Raw genomic sequence first — 19,611 nt, 5'->3', positions numbered from 1 at the left:
CAATAATTTATTGAGTCTCATCCTTCCTTTAAATGGCCTTTGTTACATTTCCTGATTTTTTTACAAACTGAATTTGAAAGTATCTAAAAAATGTATCAAACATGAAAACAATTAGTTGCAGCTCTAATCGTCAGCAGCCAGTTTCATCAATAAAGCCAAGTAATGTAACTAGTGTCCATGATCAGTAACACTCTCACAGCCTTCTCTGTGCTGTGTGGTCCCAGCTGGAATGTGGCTACAACATCCACACCCAAATCTGAGTACAGCATCTCTGGAAGCGCTCATGCTTATCTTACTGTAAGTTCTTGGCCACGGTGGTGTTAACCCAAAAACACAACTGATGAATTTGTAAACTCAGTCTTCCTGTTTCCTCCTTTATTCACTGAGATACAAATCACTTTCTATGTGTCATAGTGATTGCTTCTCATGGATCAGAGCAATTAGAAATTTGAAAAATATCTCTTTCTGTTTCTGTTCTGTTCCTGTTGTAGCTCCCAGCCAACCTACAAACTAATAAAACAAGAATTTAGATGATAATTCATACATTGCTACACTACGATAGCCTGTGTAACCTTGGTCTTTTTCAGTTGAACAAATGTCGTTTGGCTTTAAAGGCTTTCTGTAATCCTCCCCGAAGACTAAGAACACATCGGCTTCACTCCAAGAGACACAACCCCTGCCTGGTTAACTAACAGACTGTTTAGCCTGGGCATTATTTAAATTCCATTCAATCAACACGTTGTAATGTGAACCCACTCTGCTGTGTGTGTGTATGTGTGTGAGGCGGGGGAGGTCCAGGTGTACATACAGTATGTGTGGGTTTTTGTGCACAAGCCATGGCCAAACTACTTTAATCCTGAACATGTCATCTTTTTAAACGCCTTTAGAGATCGGTCAGCTTATTTCACAGCAAACCCACAGCTATCATAAAGTGCACAGTCCACGACAAATGACAATACGTTAACACACTCCAATATTCTGCATTTAAAAATGTATGGACTATCAAATAATTAAATTGGCATGTTACTAACTACAAATTAGCTTGAGGATTTTAGTTAATAGACAAAATTCAAATCTTTGTGTTTTCTGACATTGTAAATTGTGGGTTGGTATTGAAGATATGTGTTATAGTTGCTTTCACTGCTATAGCCAGTAAGCTATTGTAACATAACCCTTCCAGAGTTAATTTTTCACCTCCTTTTCCTAGTGCCAGCAGGAAATCAGTGTGTTGCTCAAGGACATCTCAACAGGGCAGATATTTACCACACCAGAGGATTGTATCTTCTTGGCTACTGTTGTACCCTGGACTATTTTCTTACAAGACATGTGAGTTTTAAATCTCAGCTCACACTGCCCTTCTTTGTCTAGCTTTTTTAATATTTCCCTTTTCACTCCTCATGTCACAATAAAGACTAGACTAGGCAACACATCAAAGATGACCTCTGGTCATGCTGGTCTATTCATTAACTGTAGCACTTTTGAGGTGGTATTCATTTGTTATTTATTGAGAATCTCCTTTCCATATGAGACTCACCTTCACATTTGTGGCTGGTTTCGCTCTGACGGTGGCCAGCGGGGCATTTACATTCATAGGATCCCACAGTGTTGATACAGTTACCTCCTGCGCACAGACCTGGCACTGCCTCACACTCATCCACATCTAAGAGAAGGAAGGACAAACAGAAACTGGTTAGAAGTAGAAGCTGCAATGATTGTTGCTATCTGGACTACACTTGTTCTGGAAATTCAGCACCTATGTTTGAAATAGACAATAAATAACAAAAACTAATTCACAGTATCATCAAAAATTAAATGGCATATGTAATTACTAATTAAGTGTGGTTCAAAGCACATTTTACAGCATGTTCTGGCATATTCTCACTACAAAACACTGTCTTTTAATTTAAAGCTTTAGCAAAGGTAAAAACAAGTGTTAACTTGGCACCAGCTGTCATGTCTAAGACCACTTCCAGAAAGGCCAACTTTCATTCTTGTCTGAACAGGAAATTACTTTCAAAAATTTTCCCAGCATTCAATATGAGTCACTTTTACCAGTATTGGGGTTTTGTCAGGTTGTGTGTTCCTGTAAAAACTGTGGATACCTCTGATTCTGTTATTCTTTACGTACACACACACACACACACACACACACACACACATGCACACACACACACACACACAAACAGTGGGTTTATATAGTATTCCCCTCAGTGCCAGTCACTGAGGATCCAGGCACTGTGAATGTGCAAGCTGTGTATGGTCCAAAGAAAAAAAATTAATCTGCATGCTCAAACACACAGCCACAAATGATCAGGCTGTTTCTAATCATCTGAATACGTTCAATCTCTGCTCTTCTAAATAAAAGGCTGAAGCTGTCTAGTGTCTAATGGAACTTTAAGTCTGGGAGAATAAGAAAGAAAGAAACACAGGCCAACATCCTGATGTGGAGCCTGGAGTGCAACCCATACATTTGGATTCATGGTCATGTGTGCTTTGTACCGCTGCCAGCAAGACACTGCCCTAGGCTCTCTGGCGATTAGGTGTCTTTGGTGTGTGTGTGTGTGTGTGATGTGTGTGTGTGTGTGTGTGTGTCTGTGTGCGTGTGTGTGTGTCTGTGTGTGTGTGTGTGTGTGTGAGAGAGAGGGTGGGGGGGTTAGAGAGAGAGCAGAAAGGACAGAAACAGAGATTCAGAGAAAAACGGAAGAGATACAGTGAAGTCAGTGAGTAAAAGAGAAGGTATGTGAGTCACAGATTGTCTCACTCTGGCTTACTCCTAACATATGAGCAGCCTGGCAGCCACATCTAAAAGGAAGGAAGTTATGAAGCTAAATACAAACTGGTTACTGATTCCAGATGTATTACCTTTTTGAATTACACTCACCTGTTATGTATCCAGACCTATACATGCAAAATCTTATGGAAGACAGTTTTACAACTCTGTGATATGTTTTATTGGATGTCTACTACTAGTAAGGGAGTATTTATAGTACATCAATAATTACTAGTACATTTGGTAGATTTTCCACCCCTTAGTTTGTGTACCTAATAATTTGCTTTTAACGACCTGCATTTCTAATAACACATACCAGTTAAGAACTGAATTTGTAAAAACACTAAGAATGTATAGATAAGATGTGTTACTAATGTTTTACATACTTTCCCAGCAGAAAGCACAAACATACAGGGAGCCAAATATCCAACCAGGACCAGTTGATGAAAGGGTTAACACTCTTTTGGACAGGTCTGCATATGCCATAATTAGAACTCTGGTAGTGACTTGCCTTCTCATAGGAGCATGGACAACGTCATTTGATCTACACGAACACAACAGAGAGAACCCTGGTTGACGTATTTAACACGGGACACAACCTCTTCATGTGTCAAATATTGAAGTGTCTTCTTTATTTGTCCGTTAGAAGTGGTAAAAGGCTATTTTGGAGGTCCTATTCTTCTACTTCTACTACTTCTACCTGTACTTTAATATTCTTTTAATCTTTTAGCTCCAATAATAGTACTTATGTACGATATTGTAGTCAAGCTCATGAGAAAAATGAAAGCACATGGTACGTGCATTTTGTACTGAAACATAAACAAATACATAAACAAATACTCTCAACCTGTTCACTGTTTAGAGGTTTTGCACAGGGATACAGATAGCATGTCCTCATTTTCACGTAAATAAGACCTTAACGGGATAAATACAGAAAGATCCTGTAGCATCCGGTCTACTGTGTACATATAAACACCCTCAGTGCTGCTAACACTAGTGTGAGGATGTTGTGGGCAGGAATTGCACCTGAGATGTTGACAGATAAAGTAACGGTTACAGTTTTTATTGTGGTTATCGTGTGTGGCTATGTACTGTTTTACTGTGTCTGTGTGTGTTATTATGTGTGTTATTCTTTATTACTGTTAAAAGGAAGATTGGCCAGATGTGCACAGTACAAGAAAGGGCAAAAGAGTTTTGTATGTGTTCCAATCTGACCTTGGCAGGCCCCAGTGCGGATGTTGGGGATGAAGCCTCGTCTACAAGGGTGTGGCTGGGATGGGCACTGCTCGCAGGGGTGGCCCCAAGCTCTGCCAATGGTAGCACAGCAAAGGGTTTTGGTGCAGATGATTCCACTGAGTTGACCCTGACACATCTGGTTGTTCACCTGGGTGAAACAAGGCCCAGTCCTGTAGTCTGGAATTGGACAGAGGCATAACAGTTATCAGTAAACAGTTACTATGTGCCAGATGTTGTGTGAGTATTCCTATAGATGTCCTGTAGTCATGATTAATAATGTTTTGACCTAAAGTATCTTTGGGCCCTGTTCAGTACCAGGCAGTGCAATTATAAATCTGCTAAGTCCTATGACAGGCCTACCTACCACTTTTCGAGATTGGTTTGTATCTTCTGTAAATTAGGCACAGATTTAACATTTAACTAATTAAATAATAAAACAATGGCTAATTTTTGCAGAACATCTCAGCGCTAAGTGAAACCAGACAACACGTGACATTTTTTCTTAATCTTTTCTTTTTTCAATCAAACAACAAAAGGAAGAATGGATGTGGTAAAAAATTTGCAATGCATTAGAGGGTGATTTTAGAGGGATGACTCACTGAGCCTTTTAGCACATCCTTACAGTTTAATTGTTTCAAGTGTTTAGTCTTTGGATAAGCAGACACTTACAAAGAGGAGCATTTACAAGTAGGAGTTAAGAAGAACAATATGAGAGTTGGTAGCAGAATAATGACTCACGTCAGGGGACATAATTTCAGGGTTTATCCTATTAAACCTTCTCAGATTAAACTGCAAAACACATGCACACTGTTTCTTTCAGCAGGACCTAAACATTAGAACTGGACTGATTGCTATGCATTCTGTCCCCGCGATTATGAGTTAACTCACTAGACAGGACATACTGAAAGCACATTTCTGTAGTTTAACTAGGAGTTGGTGGTCAGCTAAACACTGGTGGTTTCTGTTCCCTTCAAAACTGCAGTATAAGACGCTAATGGCAGTGTGGTCGTCATCAAGAGTCACCCCATGATGATCATTCACTACAAAAAAATTTGTGACATTTTTATACATATGCATTTCATCTTCACACTACTGTGTGAACTAGCAAAACCAATGTTTCAAACTCCACTGAACATTGAACATATATGTTGCTAACAGCACACCCTTTGTTGAAACAAAATTTAAACACTGTATATAACAGAAGTCAGGCAGATGTGTTTAAATTGCCGACCACTGAAAACGAAGCCTAATCTTATAAAATGCACTTTACAAATCAGGCAGAGTGACCTCAAGTTGAAACCATTTTGGCTACATGATGTTCGTCCGGCATCCCTTGTAGTTCTCTAAGGTGACGCAAAACGTAAACCTAACCTCTCAGTGGAGATGAAAAGCAAAATACATGGTTGACTAGCCAAGGCTGTGACAGTGAGATGTGGAGATGAAGAGTAGCCTGTGCAGCTCTGAACAACAGAATGAATTGGAAAGACAGGAATCAGTGATGGTATGGTGGGAGTCATTCTCAAGACTTTTTGCCCTTATTGGTTCCTTGTGCGACATGGGAGGGGATCAAGAGAATGGGACAAAGAGAAGGAGACACAGACCAAAAGTAAAATAGAAAAGGAAAATAAAGTAGGTCAAATTGAGCATGCACAGTGCCGGTTGGGGCTCTGTTCTCCCTCTTATCCATCTGTCTTTATTACTTTCTGCTCACTTTGGGTTTTCCTGTTTTCGTCTCCTTCTACTCTCTCTCTTTGCTGGCCGATCCACTTGTTTGAGCTTGAACCCATCTAATAATCTGAACCCTCGCCCCCTAAACTTAACCTGCGTGTTTTGCATCTGATTTTTGCGTGTCTGTCTGTGTCTGGCAGTTTTTGTATTGTCTTTGTCCAGTCTGGCCTGTCTGCTTGGTCAAACTGTCTCTCTGATACCTAAACTCTGCCTAAATTACTGCTTTGTTTGCCCGGTGAAACCTGACAGCTTAATATTAGGCCTGACCTTTTGTGCTATGTCTCTGTCCTGTTTGCTCAGTTCTGCCTAAAACATGACTGTTACAAATTTGCATTTAATGCTAGACTAAGCTTGAATAATAAGACTGCAATTATTTTATATCTTTCTTGTCATCAAATCCCATGAAAAGACCAAAAGCCAACAATACATAAGTCAACAATGCGCTCAGTATTTTCCACTTCATTCTGTGGCTCCCAACCACAAAACCATTTGTTCCCACAAAGATGTAAATTTTTTCATGAAAACAGGCTAAATAACTTAGTAAACCAGTTACTACAGGTTTTGAATAACTTTTCTCTAACACAAGCAAGCAAATACATTTGCAGACACAGGTTAATACACCTTTGGTATTACTGGAGACAGATGGTGTATATGTAATTAACTAAAAGTAAACTACAATGCCAAAGTTCATGATAATAAAGTAACACAGCAGCCTGTGCAACAATGTAGTTTTGGGATGAATAAAATGAAAATCCCTCTCTTCTCATCACACTCCCACTCGCTTGAAAGGATTTCTACTTCTGCATATGTTTAACCTAAAATGTGGTCTGATTTTCACAGACGAGGACACTAGGAATTAAACAATACAATTAGTTTAATCTTAAATATTTATGTGCAGGAAAAGTATCTGAACCTGTGTCTTGGGTAACTGGTGTACAGCAGTAACTTCAACTGTGTATCAGCCCTGCATGTTGGCTTGGAGGGATTTTAGGACTTACAAACTCAGGAAAGTTGATCGGCCTCCTTATATCAACTGCCTGCTGTAGCTTCTTCTATTAGCCACTGCAAGGGTAACAATGGTGCTGACTATTCTCTATTTGTACTCGATCTGCCTGACAGATGACTGGAGTCTGAATACTTTAGAAATTCTTTTGTACCCCTTTCCAGTCTGGTGAGCATCAACTCTGCTAAAGTCGTTTAAGACATGACACACACTAGAAAAGATGTTTTAAAATCAGATTTTGATAGACCCAGATTTCTCTTCCATAAATAAGGCAGGACCCCCCAGAAACACACCTGATTAGCATATTAAATCCTTGAAAGGAAATCACTAAGTGTAATTTTGTTTCTCTGTCAAACACTGCCCCACTATCCCTACACACATGTACACATACAGTAAGAATACACATACTTGTCTGTGTACAAAACATACCCAATGGAAAGCACAGCATCTGTCTGCAGTGTTGTGCCAAGCAAAAGACTGGAGCTGCTTTTTTTAAGCACAAAAAAACAAAGAGTTTAAAAGCTGCCTTTGTCACTCTATCCCAATATGACGTGTGTTCGAGTTTTTGTTTGTCTTGAGCATAAATGTTTGTGTCGGGGGAAAAACATTCCATGCGTGCAGGTTTCAGTCCAGAGGTAAACATGTGTGTGAGAGCGCAATGGTATGCACATCTGTATGTTGTACATGTAGAATCACTTGACACGTGTGATCATGGACATGGACAGGTTAGGCCATGAGCGCAATTTAACATCCTAACTTGGTCTGGCTGACATTAGGAAGCAATTTTGCCTAATTAGTGTCCAAATTGCTAAATAGATCAAAAACATTCACTAGATCATCCCTTCTATCCCCACTTCTTACTCCTAAAGTGACTGTTAGAAACCTCTGTCTATGATCCAGACGGCTCCAATTTCATTCATAAACTCTCTGACAGTCTGTATTCCTAACAATACATAAAGTCCTTTTCCTCAGACAATCAGTGCTTGTTCATTTTGTGTTAGACCTAATGGAGTATTCTCATTCTAAGCAGCAGCACTTCTAATGAGACTTTGCAGTAATCACTTTTAACAGACTGCTCAAAACTGCTGATGCATTTGTAACCTTTCACCTAGATCAGTCCATATACATTATGGACACAGTCAAATCAGGCAATGGAATCTGACCCTTCACGTGTATTGTTTTTGTAGCTAAATCAGCTACATAAGTCTAATATCACCAAAAACCGTGATCATTCACTGGATATTTTTACACATTGCTGAGATGAAAGTTGGATTAAAGGAAGATAAAATAAAGGCTGTAAAGGCTGAAGTGAGAAAACATTTAATCGAGTCTGGAACACAAAGCCTTCTAGGAAAACATTTTCCTATCAACGCTGTTCAGCTGTGGGACTCTAGAAATGGGATAAGGCACTGACCTGAGGACTGGAAGGGAAAGAGAAACAGCACAAGAGAGGAGGAAAAATCTAATTTAAGACTCATCAAATGGGGTAGTATTTATAAAAGTCCTATGAGGAAATGGCTGGGAAGATAATAAACTTAAAATATGAGTTGATTACATGGAGATAAAGTCATCATTATTTATACATACACTTTTATGACAAGAGGTCAACAAAGTCAAATGAATAATGTGTGCCTGTGTGTTCATGTGTGTTGGTGTGTGCAGAATAAGCACATGTCTGGCGGATTTTGTGGAACTTTTGATTGCATCGCATTGTTTGTGCCCATGTGTCCGTCCACTGATGTGGATATAAATAAATGGTTCAAGTGTGTGGGCTTGTTCCTTTGCATGTGTGTGTGCGCGTTGTGTTTTTGGGAGGTTTATCTCAATTCTACCCAACCATAGCAGTCTGTGTTAGTCTTATCAGCACCACTACCAACAGGCTTGAAATCTCCCTTTTCTTTTTGTCCTAATTCCCCCATGAGTCTCCTTCTTTTACCTTCCACACCCAAGCATTCAGTCAAACGTGACTAAATGTTTACAACAGTCCAAACGTGCATGCGTACGCTCAAGAGAACACACACACACACACACACACACACACACACACACAAGCACACACACATACAAAAGCCATTAACTGTGGGAGAATGTTAATGGTGAAGATAAGCTCTCTGCAATCTCCCTAAATCCAAAAGCCTGAAACCACTAGGTGACTCCTGTGTGTGAGAGTGACTATGCACATCACACAGCACTACATAAACAAAACTGCACAGAATTGTTTGAATTATCAGAGATTTTTAACATAACTTAGAATATCTAGGTTTGGTGAAATTGTGATCTCATAGCTTGTGGCAGTAAGTCATTCATCTTGCAGTTTCTCTCTTTTATTGTGTCTAAATCTCAACCATTGTATGTAAAATCTAGCTTGACTTCTGCAGCTATTTTCAGCTATTTTGGGAAACTTCCCAACACAATACTGTCCAGCAGCAGAACAATAATGCAGACTCTATTGATTGCAGACACCGGCAGGCAAAAATACAGACGGGCAAGTGGGCTCCAGGCTCCATCAACAACTACCACTCCTGGGACATGTTACTTATTCAGCTAAGGGAAGCTCTTTGTAGTGCTTTCTTAACTTCAGTGAGAGTATATCAGCCCATTTTTCATCGGACCAGATCAGAGACCATTCCGTGAGGCTACTTCAACAAAGATTTGAACAACCCAGAGCCTCAAAATTTGGCCTGGACACTGTTGAACTACTCTTTGTTTGTGAGACAGATCATCAATATTTAGTATTCCCATGAAAAGCAGATACTAAAACAAAATTTGTCAAGTGTGACATATTTTATTATATTTAGGAAATACTACAAGGGTTTAATGTGGAACACATATTCATACATAATGTCTGAATGAAGCACTGGCTCAGTATATTTAACAGAGCCTAGTGAAACACATTTCTAGAGGTGGAAAAAAATACTGTCTTTCTGGGTATAAAAAAACACCAAGGCTTGGCCTGATATGGTTCAATGTAGCCTATACAGAATCACAAATTGCTGGATTTGGAAAACCCACATATTGGGTCTCCATTATAAGGCAATGTCACCCTGCATTAGCATAAAATTTATAGACTTGCTCATGATTAAATTTAGCAAGGCTCCGAACTGGCTGACTCAAACTAATATGTCATCGGGTATATTTTCCACAGAGTGACCTGTGCCTGCCCTGGAGTCTTACCCATCTACCAGCGCAGCCTTTTCTCCAAGCATGTTCTGTCCACTCTTATCCAAAGTCAACAGAGCAGAAATAGCACAACTTCCTGCACTTCCAGGGCCTTAACATGTTCTTAACGTCACTGCTTGCTATCAGTTTATTTGGATCTGGACTGGAAAACAACCTTGAATTTGACAGACCAAAGAGGCTGTATTGGTCCTTTGCGACAGACTGGACTGAGCAGTTCTAGAGCTGAGCTGACTTAAAGACCCAAAGCACTGTGTATATACTTCAGTGCTACTTCTTGTTACTGTACGTACATGGGTAGTGGTAAAAAAAAAAGGTAGTACAAGTACTTTGTTACTGTACTCAAGTACATTTATCATGTGTCTGTACTTTACTTACCATAAGTAGATTTAATTATGACTACTTTGACTTTTACTCAACTACATCTAAAAGCAAATATCTATACTTTTTACTCAGCTATATTTCTAATCAAAGTTGTGTTACATGTTACAACTACAGGACAATCATTTACACACAGGTCATAATTTACTATTGATCTCTGTTTTTTAATGACAGCACATAACAAAAAACAAGTAAGACCAACTTTCATGGTCTAATTTATAAGACTTATTTGACATATTTGTAGTGTTCAAAATGTGCCCGTATGTACTAACTCTACACGTGTTGTGCTGAGTTTGGCCTGTCTACCGAGATCTGCATTAACGGCCCAAGAGCGCATGAAGCGAAACCCTCAGGACTAATGATTTATTTACAGACATAAATCTACTGATTCATTGTAAAATGTGCCTTCAAAGGGGGATCATTTAATGCGGTGTCAAATTCACTCAGCTATGTTAAGGGAGAGTTTCACTGAATGCCTACTACTCTGGGCAATGTCATCTGAACGAAGGCAGCTGTACATGCATGGGTCCATCCACTATGTTTACAGGGATTAAATCCGGTGCAAATAACTAAACAATGGTGCAAGAAATACACAGTGCATCGTGATCTTATTCCCAGCTCTCTCTACAGTTTAACAGTAGTAGTGTATCAGTGTTTTATTTTTGAAATTGCAGTGATGTTAGTTAGGCTGTTACTATCAAAATGCGATGTTACGATATACCTAGTTTAAAAAAACTGAAAAAGTATCAGATCATATGTAACTAAAACAGCTTTGAACTATGTGCTTACAGTCACGTTGGCGATCAAAGCATTATATCAACTGGTCCTGGGGAAATTCAAATGTATTCATCCATATGAAATTTAGAAAAGTCAGAAATTTAGAAAGTATCTTGTTTATAGATATCTATGTATGAATAGATGTACAGTACAAAGAAGAAAAACAAACAGTTGCACATGCACACACAGGGGTTTCCCATTACTACATGACTCCACACCCAGTTCACCCATACTGGTTCACTTTCACTGCCTTCATAACAGTTCATCGGGCTCCTCACTGAATCACACAGTAAATCCACTGACTCATGGCCTCAGTTACGCATACTTTAACCACAATATGCAACATTTGTAAAAACACCCATACTTACACTAGAGATTCTCCAGTCTTTTCAAACCAAACCAAATACACTGTTGCCCATAAGGTTAGAATAATTTTGTTTTCAGACACGTCTCCTTTTTTGCAAAGGTTAATTGTGGTTCAATTTTCACATACATTTTGTATACAAATCACATTGTCACAATAATGTCATATTTTATTCCAACTTTATGGGTAACAGTGTATCCATTATTTCATATCATAGCTAATAGATCGCTAAATTTCAGGGTTTGGGGGTTTTGAGAGGGATTGCTAACAATTCTACTAAGCTGACAAACTAAATGTTGAACTGATTAAATTGAACATGTACAGGTCCAATTTTGACTTTTCTAATCCAACCCACAGCTTGCTTGTTTATGAATTATGCAGTTATCATCACATATTTCCCCACCTCATCTCTCTCAGGATATCTGGCAGCAAAGACACACACACAAACAAAGATTTCTATGTGTTTTCTGTGTGATTTTAAGTCCAGCATTCAACCCACTCCTACACCAAGCACTTAGTACACAGCTGGGGAGTCCATTTTCTTTTTCACCCTTTCTTTCTCTTCTTCACCCTCTCTTTGCCCTCTCTCTTTTTTTGTGTCTCCCTACCCTGCTCCAATCCTCATCAGGAAATGTCCACAACCACTCCACAAAGAAAGTCTATGTTGAGAGTCCTGTGGGAGTATTGGGGAGGGGGGTATTTATTGTTGCCAGATGTTTTTAAGGCTCCCTGTGACAAACTTGGAGCCTGGAGTTTCATGGAGAAAAACAGTGAGTGATGCAGAGAGAGAGGGGGGCTAGAAATGCTAAGTAAAATTCCCAAAGATATTGCTAACACGAGCTGGGTTGATGACGAGGGTTAAAAAAGGTAAATAACTTTCCCTAGTACAGTGTTGGTAACAACAGGATGGGGGAGGTGACATGAAATGTACAATAAGAATTCTAAAGGGTTCCTCAACTTGTCTGAAAAGGTGAAGCAGAAAATAAGCTAAGCCATTGATTCAGTGATTTCTTTTGATCTGCTATGGGACTGTACCACCTACATCCAACACCCTGCCATCACTTCCCACCACACAAATACCACAGCCTGCTGTTCAAAGCTCAAGAGACGAACACCCACTGTCTGTCTGAGCCGTATGAAGTCATAGTCATCAGACGAGCCTGCATAACAAGAACTGAGGTAATAAACAGAGTACATCAGGAAGATAGGAACAACAATCCTGAATGCATGGCCACATAAAAGCTTTCCTGGTATGATACTGTCCTTAACCCTTGTGTATAAGTGTGTTGAGTGTATTGATAAACAAGGTCTACCACACATCTAAACTGGGTGCTTAGCATCCATCTTGTGTGCAAGAAAAACCAGAGTATGTCCAAGCAAGATAAAAGCTATTGTAGTCAAAAAAACACACAAATTCATTTCACTCAGAAAAATCAATCAATATAAACTGAGCTAAAAACAGTAAAGAATAACATACTGTATCAACATAGAAATGAGGATGAGCTCTCACCTCTCTCGCACTGCGGGCCAGTGAAACCATAGACACAGGCACATCTGTTGGGCCCAATGCAGCGCCCACCATTCTGGCAGCCATTCTCACACACAGCTACAGGAGGAAGAGGAAAAGAAAGTGAATCACTGAGAACTTACAAACTTGCACAAGATACACAGACACTCTGATTAAGTTTCAAATGACTTCACCTTAGATTTACTTGCATTACACATAAACACATACTGTACTGTATATCTGTATTACAAACATGTGTAGGGGTTTTTCAGTATGAGTCAGTCTTTTAGACAGTAAAACCAAGCCTCTCGCTTGATGCCTCTCCCAAACATTTATCTATGTTCTCAAGTAGCTGGAATAGTCCGAGACGTTTAAAAGCCAAATCTCTGTACCACTGCTAATTAAAAGATGTAAGAAAATCTGTAAAACTTTGAAGAGATTTGGTCATCCTAAATATATCTTGAATCAGGTGACATGTGCATACATAAATGCAGGTAAACAGTCCTTCAAACACACGCATTGACAGCAACCTTTGATTATCAGCTTTTACTCACGTTGTCCACAGTGACTGCCTGTGTAGCCCTTTGGACAGGAGCATGTGTCCTCTGCACAGCTGCCCCCATTCATACACCTGACGTTACAGGACTGAACTGTAGTAGAGAGGAAAGGGAAGAAGGTAGCAATGAGTGTGACAGGTGGGGTTGTGGAGGAGACACAGGACAAAAGACGAGAAGGAAAAATCAGCAACAAGATACAGCTTCCCATTTTCCAACAGTCAAACATGAAAAGGTTTTGCCATTTACAACCTTTTATAATCAACAAGAAATAAGACAAGAGTACTAATTGGTTGACTGAATGGTTTCTTCATTAAATTATTTCCCAGTTAAAAAGCACATTAAGAGTTGTTTCCAAACATCAGACTTAATACCAACTCTAGACTAGATTTAGAGGGCCTTTCCAGTTCAATTGAGTTTGCACAGCACTGGTGTTTCTTTGGCAGCGATAGACCAATAGAGAAGGCTCCAAACCCCCAAGGCCACAAAGCTAATCAAGCAGACTGGGAGTCGGCAATAAGTCAAGTCTGCTGTAGGCTACAATCAGCCAGTCAGGAATTTGTAGAGAATAGAGGAAACCTGGGTAAGGGGGCAGAGACATGGGGGGATGAGAAGAAAGATACTATGACAAAAATATCCAAACACAGCGGTATTCAGAGAATAGATATGGTGGATCTTTGTATATTCTTTAAACAGACAAAGTGCTGTGATGGCATTAGGTATTAGGATATGAAACTTGAGCCTCTGAGCAGATATTGCTTTGCCAAAGTATGAGAAGGTCAGCCAAACAGCTTCATATGGAACAGCTTCCATATGAAACTAATTGGTTCTCCTGGCCATATGGCAGCTTCCTGCTGAGCTTTCTACTGTTCATACGAAAAAGAGACACCTACTGTGATGGTCAAGATGTTCATGCTCCTAATTGTATTTTTTATTTTTTATTTTTTTTGTCCTTTCGGCTTATCTCGTGGGTTCAGGGTTGCCACAGCGGATCATTGATTTGGCACAGTTTTTACGGCAGATGCCCTTCCTGACGCAACAATACTCAATTTCTACCGAGCTTGGACCGCCACTGCACAGCTGGGGATGGGAAAGGGCTGTTGGGGGTTCAGTTTCTTGCTCAGAGACACTTCGACATTTAGCCGAGACTGGGGATTAAACCACTGAACCTGTGGTCCATGGACGATTGTATGCTCCACATTAATTTCCTCTCTCCCTTACTACCTCTCTTTTCTTCTACCCATCTGCTCATGTCTCTTTAACATTTCTGGTATGCCTAACCATGCAGCAGAGGGGAAATGACTGAGCTTCCTCATAGCTGAGTTGGTCTAATGAGACTTTCTGAGTTTGCACACTTGCCAACAGGAGGTATTTCAGCTACCTTCATCCACCCATTTATTCTGACTATACCCAAACATACTGACTATGACTTGTGTGAGTCATGATGAGTGAATACAGTGTATTCTGAAGTAGCTTTTAATTGTGATCACCCACCCCTGCCTTACTGGCAGCTTATACAGCCTTCAGTAATATGAGTCAAAGTACAATAGCAGAAATCTTGAATGTAAACTGTGTAGTTTCAGTAAATGCAAGACAGAGGGGTAATTCACTGAAATTTAATTTGCTTCTCATATTTAACACATCTAAAGTCTAGAAAGAGTTCCAGTTAACTTTCCTAAGTGCAACACCTGGCAGACTCTATGTACAGATTTGGCAGGCACTAGTTTTTGTCTGGATCGTGTCTAATGGTAACATATGGTGATAAATTAAAGCAAATAGCTTGGGACATTGGTGCAGGCTGCATTTTTTTGTTAACATTCTCTCCCTTTCTGTCCTCCTTGTCATTCGCTCTCAAGAGAGATGGGATCTTCTTCTCTGGTTTCAAGCTCAGCTCTTTTCGAGGCCTAGGATTCATGCTGAGCATTATACTGATGTTCTTTTTTCGCTAAGGTTAATGATAGGAATAGTGATGTAAAACAAGAATAATGATGTATTGAATGATTACAGTTTTCCTCGCTCTGGAACTGAGTAGAAGACAGTTCCAGCATGAGGCAACCCAGACTACTCCAAAGCTGAGGGCAATTTGGGTAAACTTATTCATTTTTTAAGTCCCCCTGCCTTAAAAAATGTATTTATAAGTAGATTGAGGAAATATGGGAAATGATTTTGGCCTAAACAGCCACAGACATTGCAGTAGAGAGAGACAGAGGGTCTCCTGTCCATGAATAGTCACTTACGTCTCTGCCCACAGAAACAAAACTTGGGCAGGCGCTGAAAAGACAAAGGACATTGGAGGTATAAAATGACAGGGATTTGGTTCATGTTTTCTTTGTAAAAGAAACAAGATGAGAGATGGAGAAGTGAGAGAAAGAAGGAAGCAAACAAGCACATTTGGAGACTGGAGTAGATGATCTCACTGGCTAACTTCACTCCTTGCTCCCCCTCCTCATGGCACTTCATCCCCCGCAGGTGGGGAGAGATGCCTTAGTGACCCATGGCTTGAAAGCTGCACATGCAGAGCAACAAGAGGGGGGTTGCATGTGTGTGTGTTCTCCAGACATTGAGCAGAAGCATTTGGGTGTAGCTTTGGAGAACCACAAAGCACCTCTGTAACCTGGTTGTGTTGTCAGTGAGCTGCTCACATCTGTTTTTTTTTTTTTGTTGTTTTTTTATGAGATGCTGCAAAACACACACACACACTCTAGGGACAAGTGACAAGTCAGTTTCAGCACAGATGTAGATAAATGGAAAGCTGCATGAGATGCAGCCAAAGCATGTTCAGATCTTAATGCAAGTCTGTAGCTCACACACCAACTTATTGGCAAAGATACCTCATATCTAGCAAGAGAGACCATTACTTTGTTGTTAAAATGGAATACATTAATGCGGCATGGCTTCTAATTAAAAAGGCAGCTCTCTGCTTTCCCAGGACTCGCCAGTCAGCCTAAAGACAGCTGTTTCTCAGCATTAGAGTGAGATTATCTCTGTTAATGACTTCCTAATTATGGTTATGGGAAGACAAGGTTTTAAAGATGACCCTACACAATTCTCAGCACAGCTGCTTGCTCTAAACTGTCAGCGTTTATTACAACGATGACTTACAGCTCTAACCCTTCATGTCTGGGAAGTGACATGCAGCACAAGGTAATCAGGCTCAGGGGGTTTGCCAATGATGAAACTACCTGACTCTGAATGGTCAGAAGCCTCACTCCAATATTGAAAGAACAATTGAAGAGTTCTTCTGTAACTTCCTATGCACAAATCTCTAATGTCTGCCTCTTATGTCAGAAGGAACGCATTGCCATCAATGTTTTTTTATGACAGCAATTTGCTTGCTTAGTAGCTCACTTGTAAGTCACTCTGAATCTAAGCATATAAGCATCTGATCAGTATGTGACTCATGTTTCTGCACAGCTCCCCTCAAACATTTTGCTGTTCTATTTCTGGAATTGTGTACATTTCTAAAAGTCCTTTAGGCTTTCCACAGAAACACCCGTGTGTTGTGCTGAAACAACCGATTCCAGGAAAAGTTCTTAAAAAGATTATAGATGGACACAACAATAATCACAGACATGTGGATTACATGTAGAAAGTTACAAATGTGTTACTGATTTATTTAAACCTCTGCATTCCACATGCAATACGTGAGACATAAAAACGCTATCTATAACCAAGAAAACCAGGGTGTTAGAGTCAGGCTGTATAATTAAGGCGAAGGAAATTGGCGTTTCCAAACGGATCTCAATAGAACTGAAATTTGTTCCCAACTGCACTAAATTATCCTATTAAATGGTGGACTCTCTCCAAAAGCTGAATATGGGAGTTAGCACATTTGCTAAGACAAGATGCATGATGAGGAGCATTTGCTTTTGTTTCTCGGAGAAACAATGCTTTAAACTAATTTGTTGAACACCTAGATCAGTGAGTGTGATTCTGTTATTCACATTTAAAAAAAGATTTATAACAAAAAATATGGCCAAAAACAATAGGAAACGTTCTGTTCTAACAAAGGACTTGTCTAAAAGTAGTAGTATAATTAGCAGATGCTTCTAATAGGTTAGAAGGGTAATACATTCTTGTCTGTGACCAATAATTGATATAGGAGTCGGCGAAGCATTTCCAAATAAGGGAAACTCCGGGTTTACACAGGGTCATTCAGTAAACTATGTTAGTTTATCTCTGGCCATAAAGCTGTTTGACCTCTGACAGTCACTGAAGCTACCAGAGAGGCCTGAGGACAGTCTTACTCAGAGATACACGCTGCTCTAGTGGGCCATTAAAATTTGTTTCCCATTTTTTAATCAAATGCTGGATGAATTAACTAATCATACAATATATTAGAACTTTCCTTCCCTGCCTGAAAAACTAGTTGACCCACCATAAATCTTAGCTTAGGAAAGCTGAGAATCACTGTGTGACAAAATGTTTCGTCCAGCTCTGATAAGCTCTTGAGATCCTGTTTTACACCTGTAGGACATAGCCAACCGATTCTCAATGTGTGCATGTGTGGGCATGTAGGTTTTTCTGATTGTAAGTTTGAATTAAAGTGTGAGTACATCTGTGCACACTATGTGTCTGTCTGTGCGTAAAGTGGTGCAACTGAAAATGTGTGTTAGCAGGCTTAATGGAATGTGAGCATATGTAAAGGGTCTGACAGAGGCCAGGCATGACTGACAAGCTGACCTACTAAAGCACTGAAGCTGAACACATTGCATGCTACTGCATACACACATCAGCATACGCTTAGTGGTGCTTAATGACCCAAAGTTTTTAGCATGTTCTGCACATATTAAATTCCTGTTAAAATCGCTCACACAATACAATAGACAAACCTGATTTTACACATTTTTCATGTGCTATAAAACACCTTCCTCCACTCCAAACACACAAACACACACATATATATATCTTGAGTGTTCTAAGCACAGCAAACCAAGCTGCAGCCACTCTCTGCATTAATCCTGACAAACCCTGTGACCTGCGAACTGTAGCATCAGCCTCAGATTCCATACACTGCTATTACTGTAGACTGGCTACAGTACTGTTCTAGGTCCCATGAGAGCAGGGTGGAGCCATTTCCATTGGAAAATAGTGAAACAACTTGTTGAGTAGGAGCTTAAACTGCTGAGTTCTGCAGGAAACATCATTTCAAAAGTGGTTGGAGTCACTTAGCACCATCACATGCTACAATGAAATGAAGATAAGATGACTGGTAGAAATATTGTTCTCTAAGAAAATCTTGAATTTAAAAGAAAGCCTCCCTAACCCCTGTTTCAGTTGTATACAGGGTTCAAAAATGGTTGACACTGAAGGAAAATGGCAATATTCTTAGTATCACTGGTCAATACCATATGTGATTTGCTCAAATAATTATCTAAATGTTTTTGTTCTAGTTGAGTTAAATCTCTAGTAGTGTCTATGAGTCATATATTACTCCTGATTTCTGTGAAAGATTTTTAATTGTTTTGGATATAAGTGTCAAGTGGATTTAATGAAATGGATCTGATATAGCTAAATATATATCCACCTACCTTGTTTCTGTTTGTCTGTTTTACTTTATGATGTGGTTTATGTTTGTGTGTGTACTGATACTAACCTCCTCCTCCTGCACCACAGCTGGGAGAGAGCTGGCCATTCGAGCAGGTACACATGTTTGGTCTGGCACAAAAGCCATCGCCACATGAATTCCTGCAAATGGCTGAAGAGGAGGAAGAGCAAGAGGAGTCAACAAATGAGTTTAATCAATCATTTTTCATTTGTTTACTCGACAATAACAACATAAGCAAAATGCCTATTTGTTATCTTGTCCACTGGATGATGTGGTATCATATTTAAAAAGATTTAAGCATGGAATAACTTACGAACAATACACTGGTTCCCTCCTGGCAGAGTCTTCCAGCCTGGACAGCAGTAAGAATGGAAGCGAGAGCCACACACATTGGGCCTGAAAAAGAGGAAAAGAAAGAACAAACAAACTCATTACTCAGCAAGACCTCCCAAACTTATCTTGTGAAAACCCAAAACAAATACACATAGTTATGAGTTATTTTGTGAGCCGCCCAAGACTCAAGCGTAAACAAAACAAACTTTCATACAAAGTCTCCTGAAGTGATG

General features: G+C 39.7%; 1 protein-coding gene across 1 annotated transcript in view; it reads right to left on the bottom strand.

Moving 5' to 3' along the window:
• The window catches only part of fbn2b (fibrillin 2b), a 58,850-nt gene that overhangs the window by 28,702 nt on the left and 10,537 nt on the right, over positions 1–19,611 (bottom strand). Inside the window, exons 3-8 of the mRNA XM_067512972.1 lie at positions 19,359–19,441; positions 19,094–19,195; positions 13,498–13,593; positions 12,947–13,042; positions 3,986–4,183; positions 1,535–1,660 (exon numbers count right to left, since the gene is read on the bottom strand). Of these exons, the coding sequence (XP_067369073.1) occupies positions 1,535–1,660; positions 3,986–4,183; positions 12,947–13,042; positions 13,498–13,593; positions 19,094–19,195; positions 19,359–19,441 (701 nt within the window). The remainder of the gene's footprint in view (positions 1–1,534; positions 1,661–3,985; positions 4,184–12,946; positions 13,043–13,497; positions 13,594–19,093; positions 19,196–19,358; positions 19,442–19,611) is intronic.

The sequence above is a fragment of the Channa argus genome, chromosome 8, assembly GCF_033026475.1.
Source record: "Channa argus isolate prfri chromosome 8, Channa argus male v1.0, whole genome shotgun sequence".
Lineage (NCBI taxonomy): Eukaryota > Metazoa > Chordata > Actinopteri > Anabantiformes > Channidae > Channa > Channa argus.
Note: the sequence above shows the minus strand (reverse complement) of the source record. Positions and strands in the feature narration are given on the sequence as shown.